The 20,617-nt window shown below is 37.8% G+C and overlaps 2 protein-coding genes across 7 annotated transcripts in view; one reads left to right on the plus strand and one right to left on the minus strand.

The window, feature by feature from the left end:
• Positions 1-6,132, plus strand: part of dnah3 (dynein axonemal heavy chain 3) — a 161,850-nt gene extending 155,718 nt beyond the window's left edge. The window contains exons 57-60 of the mRNA XM_078557671.1: positions 1,457-1,599; positions 3,598-3,802; positions 4,745-4,882; positions 5,250-6,132. Coding sequence (XP_078413797.1) covers positions 1,457-1,599; positions 3,598-3,802; positions 4,745-4,882; positions 5,250-5,603 — 840 coding nt within the window. The 3' untranslated portion in view covers positions 5,604-6,132. The remainder of the gene's footprint in view (positions 1-1,456; positions 1,600-3,597; positions 3,803-4,744; positions 4,883-5,249) is intronic.
• Positions 938-20,617, minus strand: part of lyrm1 (LYR motif containing 1) — an 862,750-nt gene continuing 843,070 nt past the window's right edge. For 5 of the 6 annotated variants that reach the window (XM_078559115.1, XM_078559110.1, XM_078559114.1 and 2 more), the window contains exons 2-5: positions 13,148-13,306; positions 9,153-9,213; positions 9,028-9,059; positions 938-6,777 (exon numbers count right to left, since the gene is read on the minus strand). In XM_078559115.1, coding sequence (XP_078415241.1) covers positions 6,664-6,777; positions 9,028-9,059; positions 9,153-9,213; positions 13,148-13,306 — 366 coding nt within the window. In that variant the 3' untranslated portion in view covers positions 938-6,663. Of the gene's footprint in view, positions 6,778-9,027; positions 9,060-9,152; positions 9,214-13,147; positions 13,307-15,298; positions 15,386-20,617 lie in introns of those variants that run through there. The other variant, XM_078559111.1, reaches the window with a different exon arrangement.

Genomic DNA, 20,617 nt, shown 5'->3' on the forward strand with positions numbered 1-20,617 from the left:
TTGCTGCTGATTGCAAAATCACAGCCATAGTTTCTGCCTCAAACACTAATCCCTGCAACTGAATTCCACATCCTCACAACTTCCTTAGTAACAAAGTTCTCTTGCTCTCTAATATAAAAGCAAAATACTGTGGATGCTGGATATCTGAAATAAAAACAAAATGCTAGAAAAGCTAAGCAGGTCTGGCAGCATTTGTGGAGAGAAAAACAGAGTTAACGTTTCAAGTCCAATATGACTCATCGGAACTGAAGAGAGGCGTTTTGCTCTCTGTTCTAAATGGATTGCATTTAATCTTGCATCTATGTCGCTTTGTTTTAGACCTCTCAATTATTGGAAACAGTCTGCTTTTATCTATTTGTCCAATCCTTTCATAATTTTAAACATTTGTGTCACATTGCCCAATAATCTGTACTGTTCTCAAGAGGAAAGCACTAGCTTTTATAAGTCTTAATATTTGTATTTCTTCATATTAGATTAGACAGGATCCTAGTGAATGCGTTGGAGTGTCTCCAGAGCCATGATATTCTTCCTAGTATCAAGTCCAATATTGCAACTTCTAATTAAGATCCAATTAGGGTTTTATACACATTCGTTATTAGCTCTTGGTTTTATTTTCTATAACTAGTGATCAAAATGTACAATTCTATTAGTTTTTAAAAAATATATAGACTTTTCATCTTGAATTGCTGGCTTTAATATCCTCTGAACTGTAGCCCCAAATCCCAATGCTCTTCCATAGCATCAAGTTTATTGCTATTCAGTGTTAGATCGGTGCTGAATGTTACATCCATAATTAACATGAATTTCCCTAATGATCTATTTTTTTAAAAACCGTAACAGAGAATTTCAAGTCAATTGGTGCAGTTTGTTCATTGTGGATTCTGCCTCCAAAATGGATACTATATAGGAGGCAAAAGAAAATGGCTTAAACTTAAAAAAAAATTAGAAACAGAATGGAGTTTATTACAGAAAAATAAAGTGAAATCAAAATAATGTCTACAATTTCTGTTATGATTAATGGTACAAAAATAGTTCGTCTGTCAAGCACCTTGATGTCCTGATCTCACGAAAGGCACTTATTAATGCAAGTTTGTTCTTTGTTTACAGTTTTTTGACTCAATACAGTATTATTGATTACAAGAAGTATATTAACAATCAAGTAGCTTTATTATCAGTATTTGTTTTGGGGTTAATTATGCAAACTAAAAATATTTGAACAAATGATTAAAATTTTAATCAGTAAGGGAATCAAGGGTTATGGGGAAAAGGCAGGAAAGTGTTAAGGATTATCAGATCAGCCATGATCTCATTGAATGGGCTGAATGGCCTACTTCTGCTGCTACATCTTATGGTCTTATTTACATTTCCAAAAGATTTAATACCAAAAATCTGCTAATGACTTGTTATAGTTTTATTGAAATTTTTAAAATCTTCTAATAAACCTACATAATTTCAGGAAGTTGTTGAAGACCTTGCTGCAGACATTATGTCCAAACTACCTGATGACTTTAATTTGGAAGAAGTGATGAAGAAATATCCAGTAGTGTATGAGGAGTCCATGAATACAGTACTCAGACAAGAACTTATTAGATTCAACAGGTGTGCAACAAAAATGTAATGGCATTCAGAACAAAGGTTTTATCTGAAAACTTAATGCTGCACTTAAAGCATATCAAACTGGTGATTTTTTACTCCTGAGTGAAATATCCTCACCAACTGAGCAAGTTTCAGAGATTCTGTTGAATTTTGATTCAAATCCATCCTTTATTTCTTCTCAACACAACACATTTATATAAAGTCTGAGTGTGAGTAAACGTTAAACAAACATACCAGTTATAAAACGACATTTGAGCTGTTTACAATAAAGGCTGGTATTTGGGGAATTTTAATGGAGTGGGAAACCACTCCAGCGGGTTAATTTCCCAGCCACCAGTGACAGCAGCAGGCCATTAATGATTTTAGATGCTGCCTGGGTGTAGAGTGCAGAGACCAGAGGGTAGCTTTCAGCTGTTGAATACTGGCCAGCCTCGGCCGACCAAGGCAGGTCGGCCAGCCTCAGCTGACCACTCAACTGCAGGTTTGTGACTGCGCAGGGATTTCAGAGGATGTGTTCTAGAACAGGGAAGAATATGACCATCCTTGTGAAGCCCAGAGGAGCACTCTTGCTTCCTCTTGGCTCCATAAAAAGGTTTCTGATTTACCTTTTGGGGCTCTTTAACCTTCCTGATAGATGGTGACCTGCTTTCACATAGTGTAAAACCCACAGCAGCTGGCCACTTAAGGCTGGATTTAACTGCAACTATGAGCCTATTGGTGAAATAGGACCCTGATCTGAATATACGAGTCTTCTTCCTACTTTGGATGAGCACATCAACTGCCTGCTGAAATCTGCAGGTTAAGATTACAGGCTGCAGGAATGTGGTGGTCCAAATGGGTAACTAGCCTGCTATGTTTTAACTGTTCACCTGAGTGGTTTTTACTGCCTGGGTAGGGTTAAATTTAACTCTTAGATCTAGTTGATTATTGCAATGTAAATAAACAGAAAATACCAATGGGACAATTATTAAGAACAGATCTAATGGTGACGTGATTACAAAATAAGTGCAAAAAAGGGAAATGTATACATTAGGGATGAGAATGGAAAAAATAAATTTCCCAAAACATCTTGGTGACATTTCTGGGGTAAACTGCTGAGCTGTAAACATGGATAGAATTTAATGCCCTGCCCCATGGAGAGTTTTGTGGTTGGGGGAGTGGGGGTGGGGGGTTGCTGGGTGAGAAACTTGCCACTTTCTCTCCTCTACCTTGATTAAGTCTGGTGGGAAGGGTAGTGGACAGCTTTCCCAACTCACTGCCAATTAATGCCAACTTAAGGGTCGATATTGATCCTGGGCTTCAGGTGGGTGTCATATCAACAGCAGCCACTGTCTCCTCAGTAGCCACTGTCTCCTCAGTAGCACTACTGTTCAATAGAGCTGCTGGCCTTGTTGGGTGGGACTTCTGCCCCTGGGGCCCTTGATCCCAGGGAAGGCCCGCCACTGTCCTGTTAAGTGCCTGAGTGGCATGATGTGGTGGACCTTCCCGAAAAGAGGTGGTGTGGGGCTCTTGCCAGCTCTCTAGCCAGAAGTTGAAACTCCTGTCACTTCTATTAAATCCAGCCCCATGTGTTGTTCTTCTGTTGATCCAAATATTGGGACATAATTGATGAAAAAGGTGGTTTTGTAACTGCATGCTATTGAATTTGTCTATAATCATTGTACTCTTAACAGTCCTTAGCTGTGCTGGTCGATGGGAGTACCTTCAGGGAAAGTATGCACCAGTCACCAAAGGAATGAAAACACTGACATTGAAAGATTGATTTTTCTTCTGTTAGTCTGAGGAATGCTGTTCATCAGGTACAAAGGAAAGTATAATGGGGACAGGATCCATTATACCATGCCTTTAATCTCTACAATTTGTCCAGGTATTTCCTGGGAATCCCCAAGGGTGGCAAGATGCAGCTTCTGAAATGGATGTTAAGAAATTTAGAAAATTCTGTCTTAAAGGGTTTAATGAGAATACAAAACATTTTACATACTGCAGTATCTTCTCTTTCAGACTCACCCAAGTTGTACATAGCAGTCTTATAAACATACGCAAAGCTATTAAAGGTCTTGTGGTAATGTCTGCTGAGCTGGAGAATGTGTTTGACAGTATGCTGGTGGGCAAAGTTCCAGCCATGTGGGCAGCCAAATCCTACCCATCTCTGAAACCCCTTGGCAGTTATGTGGTAGACCTTCTTTCAAGGTTACATTTCTTACAGGTACTATATATTTAATTAAAACTATAGCAGAATGTCTCACTTGAATTAAGGACCTCTATCTTCATATTGAGATGAGATAGCTAGCAATATAAAACAATTATTATAGCCTATCTGAAGAGAAAATGCCATCGTAAATACAAACCCATTAACAAAAATTATCTACATACTGGTATATTTTAATATAAATGTATAATCTACTCTAAAATGTATGCAGATATAATTTGCCAAATTTGATGCCTCAAACATAATGTCAACATAACTGGAATATAGTTTTGCTGCCTTGCTATGCAAACAAATCCTTTGCATAAAATATTGAATATTAATTAAAATCTAAGAACCAGATCAAGACTTGCAATGAGGATTTATAAGATACACAACTAAGATATCATAAATGGCTACTTTTTATCCATTGTGTATTTTGTTTTATTCTGGGGGGTGAGAAAAAAAAGCAAAGATCATAAACTAACCCCATTTTAACCTGAATTATCATGGATTTCCACAATCAATGGGAACTTGTGGCAGGAATAGGAATAGAGGGAATTACACTCAAGGCTCTATAACACTAAGGGAACTGTATTGGAATAATCACTGGGATTAAGTACAAGAAACTGAATTAATATATTGCTGAAACAGCCTGGGTAAATGAGAGAAATTCTTATGATAATACAATTTCAGTTCTGCAGAATGCACCATTTAAAAGAAAAACATTGTTTTAAAGAAATAGGTATCGATGGGTTAGACTTTCTCCATGAAGAGTTACTTTCAAATGTAGATCAATATACTGAACCAGTGAAATTTAAAAATCAAGGATAGGATGTTTCCATTGTGCATGTACATAAGAGCATGTAGGGTAGTAAAACATTATTTGAGGAAATGCCTCACTTTGTTATTTGATATAAATGTAACAATAGTGCCATTTTGTTAAATGTCTTTTGTCTCTAGGAATGGATCAGTAAAGGACCACCCAGTGTATTTTGGTTATCTGGATTCTATTTTACTCAATCTTTTTTGACTGGTGTGTCTCAGAATTATGCAAGAAAATATACCATACCAATTGATCACATTGGATTTGAATTTCAGGTAAGAAAGGTATTCTACTTGTTCTAGGTTTTTCCCCTCCATTCCCTGCTGGACTTTTCTCCTCAATCCATTTCTTCAAGGAGATCTCTCCTTGCTTGAGTATGTTTCTTCTGGAGCCCCTTTCCATTATGAGCTTAGAATATGAGCAGGATATTTGATCATTTGCAATTCTGATAGCATGTTTACATTTAATACCTGCATCCTTATTCAAAACATGTTTTTAAATTGAAGTGTTCAGTACACGTGTTTTTCTTTGCTCTAAAGTTTTCCTATTCTTACATAAGATTGTTGTTCTTGGCATGTAGCCAAAACGGTTTGCTCTTGCAGAAGTATATTACCCCAGACTTGTTTCTCTTAAATTTTCTAGGTCATGAAAGAAGAAACTGATATGCACGTAAAACCAAGAGATGGAGCCTATGTTAAGGGTCTGTTTTTGGAAGGTGCTCGTTGGGATAGAGAAAAAATGGTTATTGGGGAGTCACTTCCCAAAATTTTGTTTGATTCTCTGCCCATTATCTGGCTTAAACCAGGAATCAGTGCAAAATTTCTACATCTAAATATCTATTACTGTCCAGTCTATAAAACTAGTGCTCGCAGAGGTACCTTATCCACAACTGGTCACTCAACAAATTATGTTCTTTCAATAGAGCTTTCATCAGATAAACCAGAACGGCACTGGATAAATCGTGGTGTGGCAGCTCTTTGTCAGTTGGATGACTAAAATGTCTTGCTAATCTTTGAATATCCAAAATATGAAAAGTGATTATGTATATTCACCTTGGAAATTGGGAAGTAGAAGTAAATAATTTTGTTAAAAAGCATTTTTTGCACACTGTTCATTTATTCTGAGATACAAAACGATGATTTGTCATTGATAACAAAATATTAAAATGATTCATGTTTGACAAAAATCATGAGTAAAAGATGGATGTGTAATAAAATGAAGGGCAAAACAATGAATTGGGCGGATTTAGTTTGTGCAATGGGGGCCCCCACCAGTTGAAGAACTAGTGGGAGCCCTGTGTTGCTTCTATTCAGGAGGCCCAACACCATTGAATTGCAATCAAGCACTTATCTGGGCAGCTCTCCATTGCTGGCAGCGCCACAGGGACCAGTGGATGCTGCTGGTAGTGCTCCGAGGCCTTCAGCACCCAATAGCATTGTGGATGCACCATGATCAGTCAGACTGCAACCGTTTGAGCTGAAGGCCACCACCACTTTCCGAATGGCAACTAGGGATGGGAATAAATGCTGACTTTACCAATGATGCTCATTTCCTAAGAATGAATAAGAATTAGACAATGAAAGAAAGAAAAACAAAGTCAGGCAAATACTACATTGTGTTGCTATCTGCACTTTTTAAAGTATATTTTGCACTAAATACAGAGTCTTAAAAAGATGAACAATGTGCAAATCCTCAGTACCATATGCATTTTCCCACTGCATTATACTACTTGCATGCAACAGGAGCACAATAGGCCCAGAAGGCAAAACCCATTGTATAGCACAGAACCTTGTTGTTTGGTCCATTTTAAAAACGTTTTAGTATTGAAAGTATTCCTCAATCTTCGATAAACTATGTTCAAAATAATTCTGTTCCAGGGTAATCCCACAACGTAGTTACTTTATGAACTTTCTAATTCAAACAGTTTGCTGGATGCTGTTCTCTTTTCATAACAGAAATTTTACTTCTAGAAATAAAGTACAATGTAAACCACTTAAATAACAAATCATATTCACGTGATCAAAGAAAATAGTTTAAGTGTTGACCCCAGTCACCATTACATTTCCTCATGTGATTGTAGATACACTGGTTTGGCCATTTTCCTCAGCCTTTCTTGCATTCTAAACTTGCGTCCCTTTTTATCAGCAAGTCCCATAGGAGGTAAATGCATCTGCAGATAATATAGAGCAAGTTAAAGGTATATTGTGATGGAACTATTTTTCAAAAAGTAGCATTGTAATCATATTCACAAATAATCTTATCAGTTTTCTGTACCGCGCAGCTCAATTTTTTTCTGTCCAGCATTTTGACATATATTTAGTACATAAGCACATATCCTCTTTTGATATTAAGAAATAGCCCATTCCTGACCCATACTCTGATAAAACACAGCTCTCTTCTGGGAGCACAAGATCAGCAAATTTAATTAATAATATATTCCAATTTTAAGGCTGTCTTACATCATTGCACTAGCCTGAACAGAAAAAAACTGGCTGCTGATTCATAGTGTTTGATTACAATTCTTTTGCTAATTTTCTCAGTCAATGTAAGCACTTAAGACAATTGTTCTTCACATGGTAGTATGGCTGTAAAACAACAAACCAAATGAACTGAGCTTCTGCACTGGGATTTGAACCTATGACAACAAAGGTGTGAAGTTAACTTAACCATTACTATAAGCCTTTAGGATCACATGTAGAAATTAATGAAATAAGTGATTTGTTGTGGCAATTTACCAGGAGGATATAATAATATAATATTGAAATTTATTGTAGAGTAATCTGGGGTCGGGGGGTGTGTGTGTGTGAGAGACTTAATTGAATTAAAGGCAGCTGGTCTGAAGGCCTTGATGTATCAGAAGATAAGTGAGGTTTGAAATGTTAAGTAGGTAAACATAAGGGAAGTTTTAGAATGCAAGGTGTAAAGGGAACATTTGCATTTTTAAATAAACCAGACTAGCTTGAATTCAAAAGGGGGGGGGTGAAACATTTCACCCAGCCAGGAGAAGTTAAGAAACTGTGTTTATTTTTCCCAAAGATTACTTGTAAAATTGGTACTATGATAGATTTTTTTATTATTGGAGAGGTAAAGTCCAGAGACATAGTGAAACAATGGGAATTTGCATCCAAAGGGGAAAATATGTATAAAGAAAAGGCTGTGTTGTGTAAGGGCAGGCATTCTAAGATCTAACACAAGTGTGAAAGGCCTCCAGTATCTAAGCCTCAAGCTGCTGTCTACAAAGAACTGAAGCTGAGAAAACTCACTTTGAATTTGATTATTCAGGGTATTGTGTGTTACTTTGCATGGGTCTTTCAAAATCTATGTCTTACTGTTGCCTTAACGAAAATGTAACTGGGAGTTAGATCAACTAGGGGATTTAGACGTTATCATAGTAGTAATTTGTAGATCTATGTATGTGCTTAAAATAATTTCTACTATTAATAAAGGTTTAGTTTAGTTTTGTAAGAAACCTATAAGGCTCGGTGGTCTTATTACTACTGAATTCAAAACCCGCATCTCGAAATACATACAAATTGCAAATAAAGATAGCAGCTGCTTTAAATTTCCCTCTGGGATTTGAGCAGCTCAGCATTTACCATTGGCTGTGCCATAACACAATTGTTTTGTTTCTGCTCACATGGGCACTCTCACTGCCTTGGGGGTATTTTATACAAATTTGTACATGGAAAGCAAATTGTACTACATGGGAGTAAGTGTAAAGATTTTCAGGATGATGGTTTAGTTGGTTCTATATTGTATACACGATAAAACACATTGCACTACAATTCTACCCGTATCATTATTTATAAATCTGCTACAAAGGAACAAAAGCACAAGCTTAGAAGATACAGAGGTCGATTTAGCACCTGCAAGTATCAGTATCTATTGACATTGCTGTGTCAAACAACAAGTTGGAGGCAGAGTGGGACTTATGGCAGGACTCAAAGTTGATTTACAAACTGCACAGCAAACAAAATCTACTGGTTCAACAGAGTCTATTTAAATAGTACACTACAGAGTCAATTTCAAAAGAGTTTCTAGAAAATACAGAAAACAGAACTTATGAGAGAAACTATAGCAATTTGTTCTGATAAAAGCAAGGTGACTTCTCCAGCAAAATACATTGTGGAGGATAGTTACGTATTACAAATGGATCATTTCTCCAGCAAATTGCAGTGTTCAGGATAATTAGATACTAATTGGGTGTGTAAAAACAATCCTGGTCACTTCCAAGTGTAATTGACAGGTTTATTCTTTATTTCTAATTACAAGTTTAGCAAAGGAAACTCTAAAGAAAATGCTCAATAACTATATGGCTCTTACTAAATGTTCTCAATGTCCAGCAATGTGATAATTCACTGCATTGATCTATTTAACAAATCCAATTTTACATGTTTATAATGTGAAGATGGTAACTTACTGGTCTAGGATAAGGAATTCTGTAATGTAGTCCTGCAAAAGCAATCAAGAGAATTCAAAAACCAAATGTTATATTCACTTAAGAATTTACAGTAAAGCATTGATAAATCTTTAAATGATTCTTACCCATTTCTATCCTTGTTTGGCATTCCTGTATGCAGATTTTAATTGCTTCTACATCTGTTAACTACAAAATAATTTTATTAATATCGTAGCTAATGAAGAAAAGCCAAAGCATATAACATATGCTATCATAAAAACAGAAAATTCTGTAAATAATTAGGTCAGACAATAGCTGTGGAGAGAGAAAAACAGAATTAATGTTTCAGTTTGATAACCTTATGTCAGAATATTCAGATGACAGGTCAACGACCTGAAACATTCTGAAACTCCACAGATGCTCTTTGACCTGTTTTTATTTCAGATTTCCAGCATCTGCAGTATTTTGCTTTTGTGTAAATATTATGTTACAACTCACCTAAATATTTTCAACTAAAACGTTAAATGTTGTGATAAGTTTGATTCAGGCTTAAAGAAATGCTTGACCATCATACACACCAAAGAGAATTAGTGGGATATTTGTCTTTCAGTTAGAATAAGTTAAGTTTATAATATACAGGTATGTGTGAAAAAAACCCAAAAGTAATGACCAGTGTAAATGTTCATGAGACTCATAGTTAATCACAGAGTGTAAACCAGCCACTGATTAGGACTTAACTGAATGTTCATAATAACCTTTTCAAATGGAAATAGCTGTAATCAAGTCACTAAAGGCAACCTGTGCAATTGTGACTGGTGCACTCTCTCTCCTTGTCCTTTTAAACTTCTCTGCAGCCTTTGACATGTTTTTTCAGATCCTCCTTAAACCCCAACACTAACCAAGCTTTTTATTCCCTCCTCCTAAAAGCTTCTTCTTTGGCTCAGCATCAATTTTTGTCTGATTATACTTCACTGACGTGCCTTAGACTGGTTTTCCATGCTATGGATGCTACATAAAGGCACCTTGTTGAAAACAAAAATTAGAATACATATCAGAATACACTTTACCATCCATACCACTCAAGGCCAGAAACTCAGTTCAGTCTCAAGTAGGGGGAAAAAAATAAGTCAAGGCTCTTGCTCCTATCCACTTATCACCTGCTGGTGTGTAGACACCTGAGAATATGGGTGAATAGCATAACATTATATTAAGGCTGAATGAAGACTAGTGGTTACTTGGGATAAGTACCACAGAGCATTTAGTGCATGGAGGTGAAAATTTCATACCACTGAATCTGTTCCTGTGACCAGAATATGCAGTTTGTATTGTCAGTAATTTGGATAATTTTATTTCATCATACAGCAAGGAAGGTAGAGTCATCAGGATGTGTAAAATAAAAGAGATGGAGAAGAGGATATGAGTACTTTTAGGAGCATGGAGGGGAGGTATTAAAATAAGGTATTTGCAGAAGTCAATGTGCTTGTAACTGATATCTATAAAAAGCCCGCCACTGGAGATAGAGAAAGATGACAGCTCAGGAACACAAGAGCCAGAGATGGACAACATAAAGACGAGAGACGGATGGAAATTTGAAGCACAGTAAGCGTTTATCATCTCTTATGCTTTCTGAACTATTAACATAAAATGATACAGCAGAGGAGGTCACCATTTGGCCCATCATGCCTGTGGCATGTCTATGGCAGAGCTATCCAAATTAATTCCATTGTCCTTCCCTTTCCCCATAGCACTAATTTTTTTCCCTACAAGTATTTAACCAATTCTCTTTTGAATGTGACTATTGAATCTGCTTCCATCACTCTTTCAGCCAGCACATTCTAGATCATAACAATTCAACTGTTTTTAAAAGTTGCTTCCTCAAGTTGTCTCTGATTCTTTTGCCAATCATTGTAAGTTTGTGCCTTCTAGTTACCGATCCTTCTGCCAACGGAACAAGTTTCTCCTTATTTACATCATTCATGATTTTGAACACCTCCACCAAATTTCCATGTAACCTTCTCTGCTCTGAGAAAAACAATCCCAGCTTCTTCAGTCTTCCCACATGACTGAAGTCCCTTATCTCTGGTACCATTCTAATAAATCTGTTTTGCACTCTCTCCAATTAATTCTTTGGCATCCTTCTGAAAGTGTGGTGCCCAGAATAGAGAACATTTCAGTTGAGGCCCAGCCAGTGTTTCATAAAGGCTTAGTAAAATCTCCTTACATTTGTGCTTTATTCCTGTGTTAATAATGCAAATACTCCATATACTTTTTAAACAGACTTCTCAACTTGATGTGCCGCCTTCAAAGAATTGCTTACATTCAACCCCAGGTCTCTCTGTTCCTGTACTCCCTTTAAGAATTCTACCATTCAGTTTATATTGTCTCTTTTCATTCTTCCTACCAAAATGTATCACTTTGCAACTCTGTATTACATTTTACCTGTGTTCATTTCACCAATCTGGCTATGCCATCCTGAACTCTGTTTACTACATTTCTGAATTTCATGTCATCTGCAAACTTTGAAATGATGCCATTTACATCCAAGTTCAGATCATTTAATATATCAAAAAGAGCACCATTTCTAATACTGACCCCTTAGGGATCCCACAGTATACCTCCCTTGAGTCTGAGAAACAACTTTTCACCACTACCTTCTCTTTTCTGTCTCTTAGCCAATTTTGTACCCATGTTGCTACAGTCCTTTAATCTCATGGGCATTAATTTTTAGCAAGTCTATTATGTGGTATATCGTCAAAAGCTTAAAAGTTCAGAACTTGGTCAAGTTAGTCAAACATGATTTTCCTTTAACATATCTGCTATGGCTTCAATTTATTACCCTATATTTTTCTAAATGCCAATTAATTCTGTCCTGGATTATTATCTCTAAAAGTTTCCCTCCCACCAACATTAAGCTGATTGACCGATAGCTGACAGATTGATCCTTCTTCCCTTCTCTAATCAGGGGTGTACCATTTGCAATCTGTCAGTCCTCTGCCACTATCCCCATATCCAAGGAGCACTGGAAGATTGTGGCCAGACCCTCCACAATTTTTACCTTTACTTCCCTCAGTAACCCAGGATGCATCTCATCTGGACCAGGTGACTTTTCTACTTTGAGGAATGCCAACTTTTAAAATACCTTCTCTTTATCTTTATCCTATTTAATATCACTACTGCCTCTTCCTTTACTACAACAACCACTTTTCTAGTGAAGACAGATGCAAAATATTCATTTAGTACCTCAGCTTTACAAAAAAAAACTCCAAAGAGATAAAATTTTGAAATTTCTCGACACTGCCCAATGCAAGTACAGCAAACACTTGCAACATCAAACTAACATTCAATCTTCATCCAAAAGCAGAATACTGCAGATGCTGGAAATTTTACATAAAAACAGAAAATGTTGGAAATACTCAGGTGAGGCTGTATCTGTTCACAGAGAACAGAGTTGACAATTCAGGTCGATGACCTCTCATCATAGAGATGTAATAGGTTTTGAACAAGGGGCAGGTGGGACAAGTGACAAATGGAAAATCTGTGATTGGAAGACAGAAGATTAAATGACAGAAGAGTTAGTCTTACAGGGCCATGGGTAATGATGATGGAGCAAGAAAGGAATAAAGAAACATCTTGTTCAAAACCTATTACATCTCTAACTTTTCCCAGTTCCGATCAAAGGTCATCAGCCTGAAACATTGACTCTTCTTTGTCAACAGATGCTGCCTGACCTGCTGAGTATTTACAGCATTTTCAGTTTTTCATTCAATCTGGATCATTGCATTTTACAAATCACATTCATGTAATCCCAACAGTTCTGAAGCCATCATTTCAGAGCTGCCTTTAAAAGACGACTTGAATGAGGCTAAATATAAAATTAAAATCTGAGACAGAAGTAACACTTTGTAATAATGACTAAATAACCTCTTCCAGCTAACTCCCCTGATTGCTGTCAGCACGTATGGTTTAAAAGAAAATATTTAAATAGAAATTGAAGAAAACTGAGTTAACTAATGCTTTTGTCTCCCCCCCCATTTAAAGTGGCACTAATGGCAATAATAAGTTGTTAATTTATATCTTTATTACATAATTTTCCCCATAAAAATGCAATAAACATGCCATAAATTAAAACATTGTGACTTGCATTTCTGTTTTTTCTGAACAATGCTCTGGCCTCTGTGATGATGTAGTCCTTTTCTTTCAAAGTGTCATCTGTTAGGCCTGATAGTGACTGCCATGTTCTTGCTATTCTGAAGATTCTTCGATAAAGACCAAGCACATCACACCTAGTTGCTACTGTCATCTGTTGAAATGAAGAGAAAATCTATGAATCTGCAATAATAATTTAGAAGATTATGCTGAAAGTTAGATGAAAAGGGGCAGGACAAAGCTCATGTGGAGGATTAACATAGGCACATAATCAATTGTGCTGAATGACCTGATTCAGTGGTTACATTCTATGTAACTCTAAGTAACTTTGTCAGAATATTTGAGCACGTGGCTGTAGGAGGGAGCAAGGAAAACAAAAAAATATATATTCAAAATAACTGCTGAATGTCATTATACATAATAGAATTGAAAGACTAGAAGAAATGTTAAGTTCTTTTGAATATAATTTTTGACCCTCCAAGGAATTTGCCTTACTCATTTACGATATATGCTCCCACCCATCCAAGATTTTTTTGTAAACACAATATGCTGTTTAAACCCAGTTCCCTTCTTTCCACATTGACCTGTAACTGCCTTTTACTATCAGAAATTTTTCCAATGAAGCATCAGTTCCCTTACCATCAATTCTATCATCCCCATACCTTTGTCCAGTTTAGACTCAGTTTATCCAAGGCTCTCCTTCCTGGCCTCCCTTCCGCCGCAATCTCCAACTCCAAATCTGCCACACATTTCCTATTGTTCACAAAATCCTGCTCGCCCATCAACTCCATCATTACCACCCGAAACTGGTAGTCATATACGAACCACCACGCCTTACCATACAATTCCTACAGCTTTATGTCCCCCTCATGCTGACTGGCCCTGTAACTCTACCCTTTTGTGCATTTATTTTTCTCTCCACTCAATCCCAGTGATCACCCATCTTGATTTGTCTCTCTTGAATTTCCTCTATATCTATCTATACCATTAAAAGTCTTTACAAAACACCTCTCTTTGAAAACTTGACATCTGCTTCTCTCTTGCCTGGAGACATTCTTTTTGTTAATGATGCAATACAATTGCATCACTGAAGCAACAGTGGCCATATCTGGTTCTTTTTAAATTTGTCAAGTTTACTGGCTCAAGTGAAACAATGAGCCATTGTCAAAGATTTTAAGCACCTCCCATGTAATTAGCCCTGCATGGTACAGTATAACAGTCAATTCAATATTACCAGCAATGTAATATTTATTAAACAAAGCCAGAATTGTGCAACTTAATAGAAGGCAACATTGCCCTGATACAAGCATTTTAAAATAATTACTTTTGCAACAAAACATTAATAAAAACAAAAATATGGCAGCAAGCATGTAAATTTTTAATGTCAGAATTCTTTAAATAGCAAAAATCAGAAATATTTTAATCATAGAATTTTAACGGCACAGGAGAAGGCTATTCACCCCATCGTGTCTGCCCCAGCTCTCCAAAGAGCATTATGACCTAATGCCATTGCCCTGCCTTTTCCCCGTACCCCTGCACATTGTTTTGATTTAAATCATCATCTAATGCCATCTTGAATACCTTGATTGAACCTGCTTCCACCACACTTCCAGGCACTGCATTCCAGACCCGAACCACTCATTGTGTGAAAAATTTTTTGCTCACGTCACCGTTGCTTCTTCTGCAAATTACTTTTAAATCTGCGCCCCCTCATTTTTGATCCTTTTACGAGCAGGAGCAACGTCTCCCTATCTACTCTATCTAATGCATAATCCAGTGATTAAGTGCATAATCTTCATAGAACTTTATCCAATTTGACAAAAACTAAATTGCTGACCAAACTGTATTTACATCTTGGTTAACATCTTTGATATTATAGATTTACTCATTTTAATTGTCTCTCACACAGGGTGTTTAAATGCTCAGTGCCTTTCTTAGTGTCATTATTTGACCAAGATCAGTGGCAATGCCACCTGGTACATAAAGCCACAATGTCATGCCAGGTCTGATAATATAATTGCAAAAATCTAACTATCAAATAAAAATGCATTTAAATGAGATGCAAATATTTAAATCGATACATTATCCTAGCTTTAAATATGGAGCTGTAAACTTATAGTTCAATACCCCTCCTGATGTTCCTCACCTTCGAGCTATGCTCTATATTCATTCTTGGTTCACTCTCTGCATAGCACTAAGGCTTCCCTACATAATGAATGCTATGGAAATTATGTTGTTATAGACTTGCAACCATAAACTGTTTACGATACAATGTCAGCTGGACATGGAGTAGTGGGCATGGCCAAGGCTTAGGATGCGAGTAGACTGGTTGTAAATGGGAAATGTTTGTAACAAAAGAATATTATTATTCATACCAGATCTAAAATATTAGTTAAAGTCAGTCCAGTGATGAAAAATAAAAGTTAAGATACAGGTTGTAATCCAGGAACAAGAATTAGGCAGGGATTGAACTATTAGTAAGTAGAAAATTAGCAAGCAAGACCTCAAAAGTAGTGATCTCCAGATTATTCCCAGTGTCACGCGCATGTGAGTGCATAAATAGGAGGATAAGACAGATGAATGAGTGGCTAGAAAGATGGTGCAGGAGGGCTTTAGGTTCTTAGGACATTGGAACCGGCTCTGGGGAGATGGGACCTATACAAGACGGGATAGACCTCCTTGCGGGGCATTTTGCTAGCGCTGTTGGGGAGGTTTTAAACTAGCTCAGCAGGGGTGTGGTAACCAGGAGATAACATTAGAGAGGAGTGTCAAGGTCCACAGAATACTAGGAGAAATAGATAGAACCAGCATAGGGACTAGTAAGTTAATAGGTAGTGCTAGAGTAAAGGAGAAATTAATAGAGTCTAAATCAGGGTTACTGCACACGGTAAATAATTTGGTGAGTTACAGGCGCAGATTGCCATATGATGTTGTGGCTACAACTGAGACCTGGCTCAAAGAAGGGTAGGACTGGATGTTAAATATCCTTGGATAGATGGTGTTCAGGAAAGATAGGAAAGGAAGAAAAGGAGGAGGGGTGGTGGTATTGATAAAGGAGAGCATTGCAGTGCTGGATAGAGAGGATGTCCCAGAGGGATCAAGGACAGTATCTATTTGGCTACAGCTCAGGAACAAAAAAGGTGCAATTACATTGCTCAATGTAGTCCACAGGCCACCAATTATGTAGAGGGCCAAATTTGCAAATAAGTTACAGGGAGGTGCAAAAGTTATAGAGTACTTAAAGTAGGGGACTTTAATTATCCAAACATGGACTGGGACAGTGGTAGTGTAAAGGGTGAGAGCGGCAAGATTTCCTAGAATATGTTAAGGAAAATTTTCTTCAGCGGAACGTTTCCAGTCCAACAAGGAAGGAGGCACTGCTAGATCTGGTTCTTGGGAATGAAGTGGGCCAAGTACATTAAGAGTCAGTAGGTGAACATTTAAGGGACAGTGATCATTGTATCATATGTTTTAGGCAGACTATGGAAAAGGACAAAGAACAGTCCAGAGTAAGAAAAATTAACTGGGGAAAAATCAGCTTCAATAGGGTAAGAACAGATCTGGCTCGAATAAATTGGGGCCAAAGGTTGGCAGGAAAAATGGATGCTGATCAATGGGCTACCTTCAAAGAAGAGATGATTTGGACACAGTCATTCCCTCAAAAGGGAAAGGTAGGGCAAATAAATCCAGAGCTCCCTGGATGAAAAAGGAGATAGGAATTAAGATAATTAAGAAAAAATGTGCAGGTGTCAGGTAGAAAATACAATTGAAAACCAAGCTGAATATAAAAGGTTCAGAGGAGAGGTGAAGCAGCAAATAAGAGAAGAAAATATAGAGTATGAAAAGAGACTAGCAGCCAGCAGAAAAGGGAATCCAAAAGTCTTCTATAGGCATATAAATAGTAGAAGGGTGGTAAAAAGAGGAGTAGGGCCGATTAGGGACCAAAAAGGGGATTTACACATGGGAGCAGAGGGCGTAGCTGTGGTACTAAATGATTACTTTGCACCTATCTCTGTGAAGGAAGAAGATATTACTCAGGCCATGGTAAAAGATGAGGTAATTCAGACACTAGATGGGTTTAAGAATTGAAAAGGAGACGGTATTGGAGAGGTTATCTGTACTTAAAAGTTGATAAGGCACCGGGAACTGGATGAGATGCATTCAAGATTACTGAGGAAAGTGAGAGTGGAAATTGCAGAGGCATTGGCCATAATTTTGCAGTCTTCCTTAGATTCAGGATGGTCCCGGAGGACTGGACAATTGCAAATGTTACACCCTTGTTCAAAAAAAAGGTGCAAAGATCAGCTTAGCAATTACAGGCCAGTCAGTTTAACTTCAGTGGTCAGGAAATTTCTAGAAATAACAATTTGGGACAAAATTAATAGTTACATGGACAAATGTGGGTTAATTAAGCAAAGCCGACATGGATTTCTTAAGGGAAAATCATGTTTAACTAAACTTGGAGTTTTTTGAAGCGGTAACAGAGAAGGTTGATGATGGCAATTCTGTTAATGTGGTGTGTACATGGAAAAGGCATTTGATACAGTACCACACAACAGTCTTGTGAGCAAAGTTATAGCTCATGGACTAAAAGGGACAGTAGCAACATGGATATGGAATTGGCTGAGTGACAAGAAACAGACAGTGGTGGTTAATGGATGTTATTCATACTGGAGGGAGGTTTGTGGTGGAGTTCCCCAAGGGTCAGTATTGGGACCCTTGCTTTTCCTGATATATATTAATGACCTAGACCTTGGTGTACAGGGCACGGTTTCAAAGTTAGCAGATGATACAAAACTCAGGAGCATTGTGAACTGAGAGGAGGATAGTGTTCAATTTCCAAGGGACATTAACAAGTTGGTGGAATGGGCGAACGGATGACAGGTGAAGTTTAATGCAGAGAAATGTGAAGTGATTCATTTTGGTAGGAAGAACATGGAGAGACAACATAAAATAAAAGGTACAACTCTAAAAGGAATGCAGCAGCAGAAGGATCTGGGTGTATATGTGCATAAATTATTGAAGGTGGCAGGACAGGTTGAGAGAGCAGTTAATAAAGCATACAATATCCTGGGCTTGATTAAAAGGGGTTATAGAGTACAAGAGCAAAAAGGTTATGTTTAATTTATATAAGTCATTAGTTCAGCCTCAGTTAGAGTACTGTGTCCAGTTCTGGGCACTGCACTTTAGGAAGGATGTGAAGACATTAACAAGGGTGCAGAAAAGATTCATGAGAATGGTTCCAGAGATGAGGAACTTCAATTATGAAGCTAGATTGGTGAAGTTAGGACTGTTTTCCTTAACAGAAAAGTAGGTTGAGAGATTTGATAGAGGTATTCAAAATTATGAAGGATCTGGACAGAGTAGATAGGGAGAAACTGTTCCTAATCATTTGTAAAAGAAGCAAAAGTGATCTGGGGGGGAAAACATTTTTACGCAGCGAGTGGTTAAGGTTAGGGATGCACTGCCCAAGAGTTTGGTGGAGGCAACTGAAGCATTCAAAAGGGAATTATCTGTTATCTGAAAAGGTAGAATGTGCAGGGTTATGGAGAGAAGGCAGGGGAATGGTACTAGGCGAGTTGCTCATTTGGAGAGCTGGTGCAGACACGATGGGCCAAATGGCCTCGTTCTGCGGCATAACAATTCTGTGATTCTGTGAAATGAAAGGGGAAGCAGAAAAGACAGCTGAAGAGATGAACTCCAGCTTGATGAACTTTTATTTAAAGATCGTTTCATAATTAGTAGAAGTGAGGCTAGAGGAAGGGGTAGAGAGAGACTTCAAGGAGGTTAGTAGGGCAGAAATACAGCCCAAGGTTATTTTTGCCCCCTAGGATAAACAGAAGAAGATTTAAGATGACATGATTAATTATAAGCAATATCTTTAGCACTCTACATTTATACAGACAAAACGTTTATAATGTATAATGATTTAATTTTAGTGAAGTTAGCTTCTAATGGCTTTGACAACATCAAGATAGAATAGTTGAGTGTTTTTTTACCCATGTTTAGTAAAAGTAAAGGGGAACAGAACTGGTGATGAAGAGGTAGACACCAGCAGGTGATTTAGAGTCTGGACTTTGCTGAGAGGCTGAAATTTCAGAAATTTGAAAGAGGACACTCAGATACAAATGAAGACCCTGCAGTCTAGACCAATTTAAGGTTAGGTGCCATTTTCCAGTTACAAAAGTGAATTAACTTTCTTACTATTATGATGTTTTTAAGTGAAATGGTGTAGCTGACACAGAGAACAGTGATGTCTAATCTAAAGATGCAGAATGTCATGATTAGTATGATAAAGAGATATGAAATTAATTGGGGACATGAGCCTAGGCAGTGTTTCTAGGATCTACAATGGGAAGGCTGAGGGTTGAAAGGTGGGCTGGGCCAGAACCAGAAACTGCAGAAAGTTGGTGAGGGGAGAAGAGCGGGTGTGTGGGGGGTGCATGTAGTAGTGCACACTATAGAAGTAGAGTGGTGCCTCTATCTTGATGTTAGAGTGCAAAGCACTGTAGGGGAACCTGATGCTTGAATGGGGATACAGTAAGCAAAGGTGTTGGCGGGGGGACAGGCCTTTTTGGTAGCCTCTTCGTATCCGGAACCAAGGGAGCAGCTGAGTCGATGGGGTAGTTCTATATATTAGTACTATATTTTAAAGGATAGACATACTCAGCTAACGTCAGAAATAGACGATCAACCAATTCCTCAGTGTTCCAAAGCTTCTGTGCTTTAATTGGTTTCAGACTAGTGTGGGTGGGTGGAAGACGGGGGCAAGGGTTACTGTGAATACTTTATACATTAATGATCTAGATGAAGGAACTGAAGGCATCCTGGCTAAGTTTGCAGATGATACAAAGATAGGTGGAGGGACAGGTAGTATTGAGGAGGCGGGGAGGCTGCAGAAGGATTTGGACAGGTTAGGAGAATGGGCAAAGAAGTGGCAGATGGAATACAATGTGGGCAAGTGTGAGGTCATGCACTTTGGTAGGAAGAATAGAGGCATAGACTATTTTCTAAATGGGGAGAGAATTCAGAAATATAAATTAATATAAATATAAAGTAATCAGGAAAACTAGAGTTTGTCAGCCAACAGGTGGTGCTGGAGCTATTGAAAAGTCTGTTTTTTAATAAGACCATAAGACATAGGAGCAGAAATTAGGCCATTCAGCCCATCGAGTCTGCTCCGCCTTTCAATCATGGCTGATAAGTTTCTCAACCCCATTCTCCCGCCTTCTTTCCGTAACCTTTGATTCCCTTAGTAATCAAGAACCTATCTATCTCGGTCTTAAATACACTCAATGACCTGGCCTCCACAGTCTTCTGTGGCAATGAATTCCATAGATTCACCACTCTCTGGCTAAAGAAGTTTCTCCTCATCTCTGTTCTAAAAGGTCTTCCCTTTACTCTGAGGCTGTGCCCTCGGGTCCTAGTCTCTCCTACTAATGGAAACATCTTCCCCACGCCCACT

This window comes from Cetorhinus maximus, chromosome 15 (genome assembly GCF_964194155.1).
Source record: "Cetorhinus maximus chromosome 15, sCetMax3.hap1.1, whole genome shotgun sequence".
NCBI classification, from domain to species: Eukaryota; Metazoa; Chordata; class Chondrichthyes; order Lamniformes; family Cetorhinidae; genus Cetorhinus; species Cetorhinus maximus.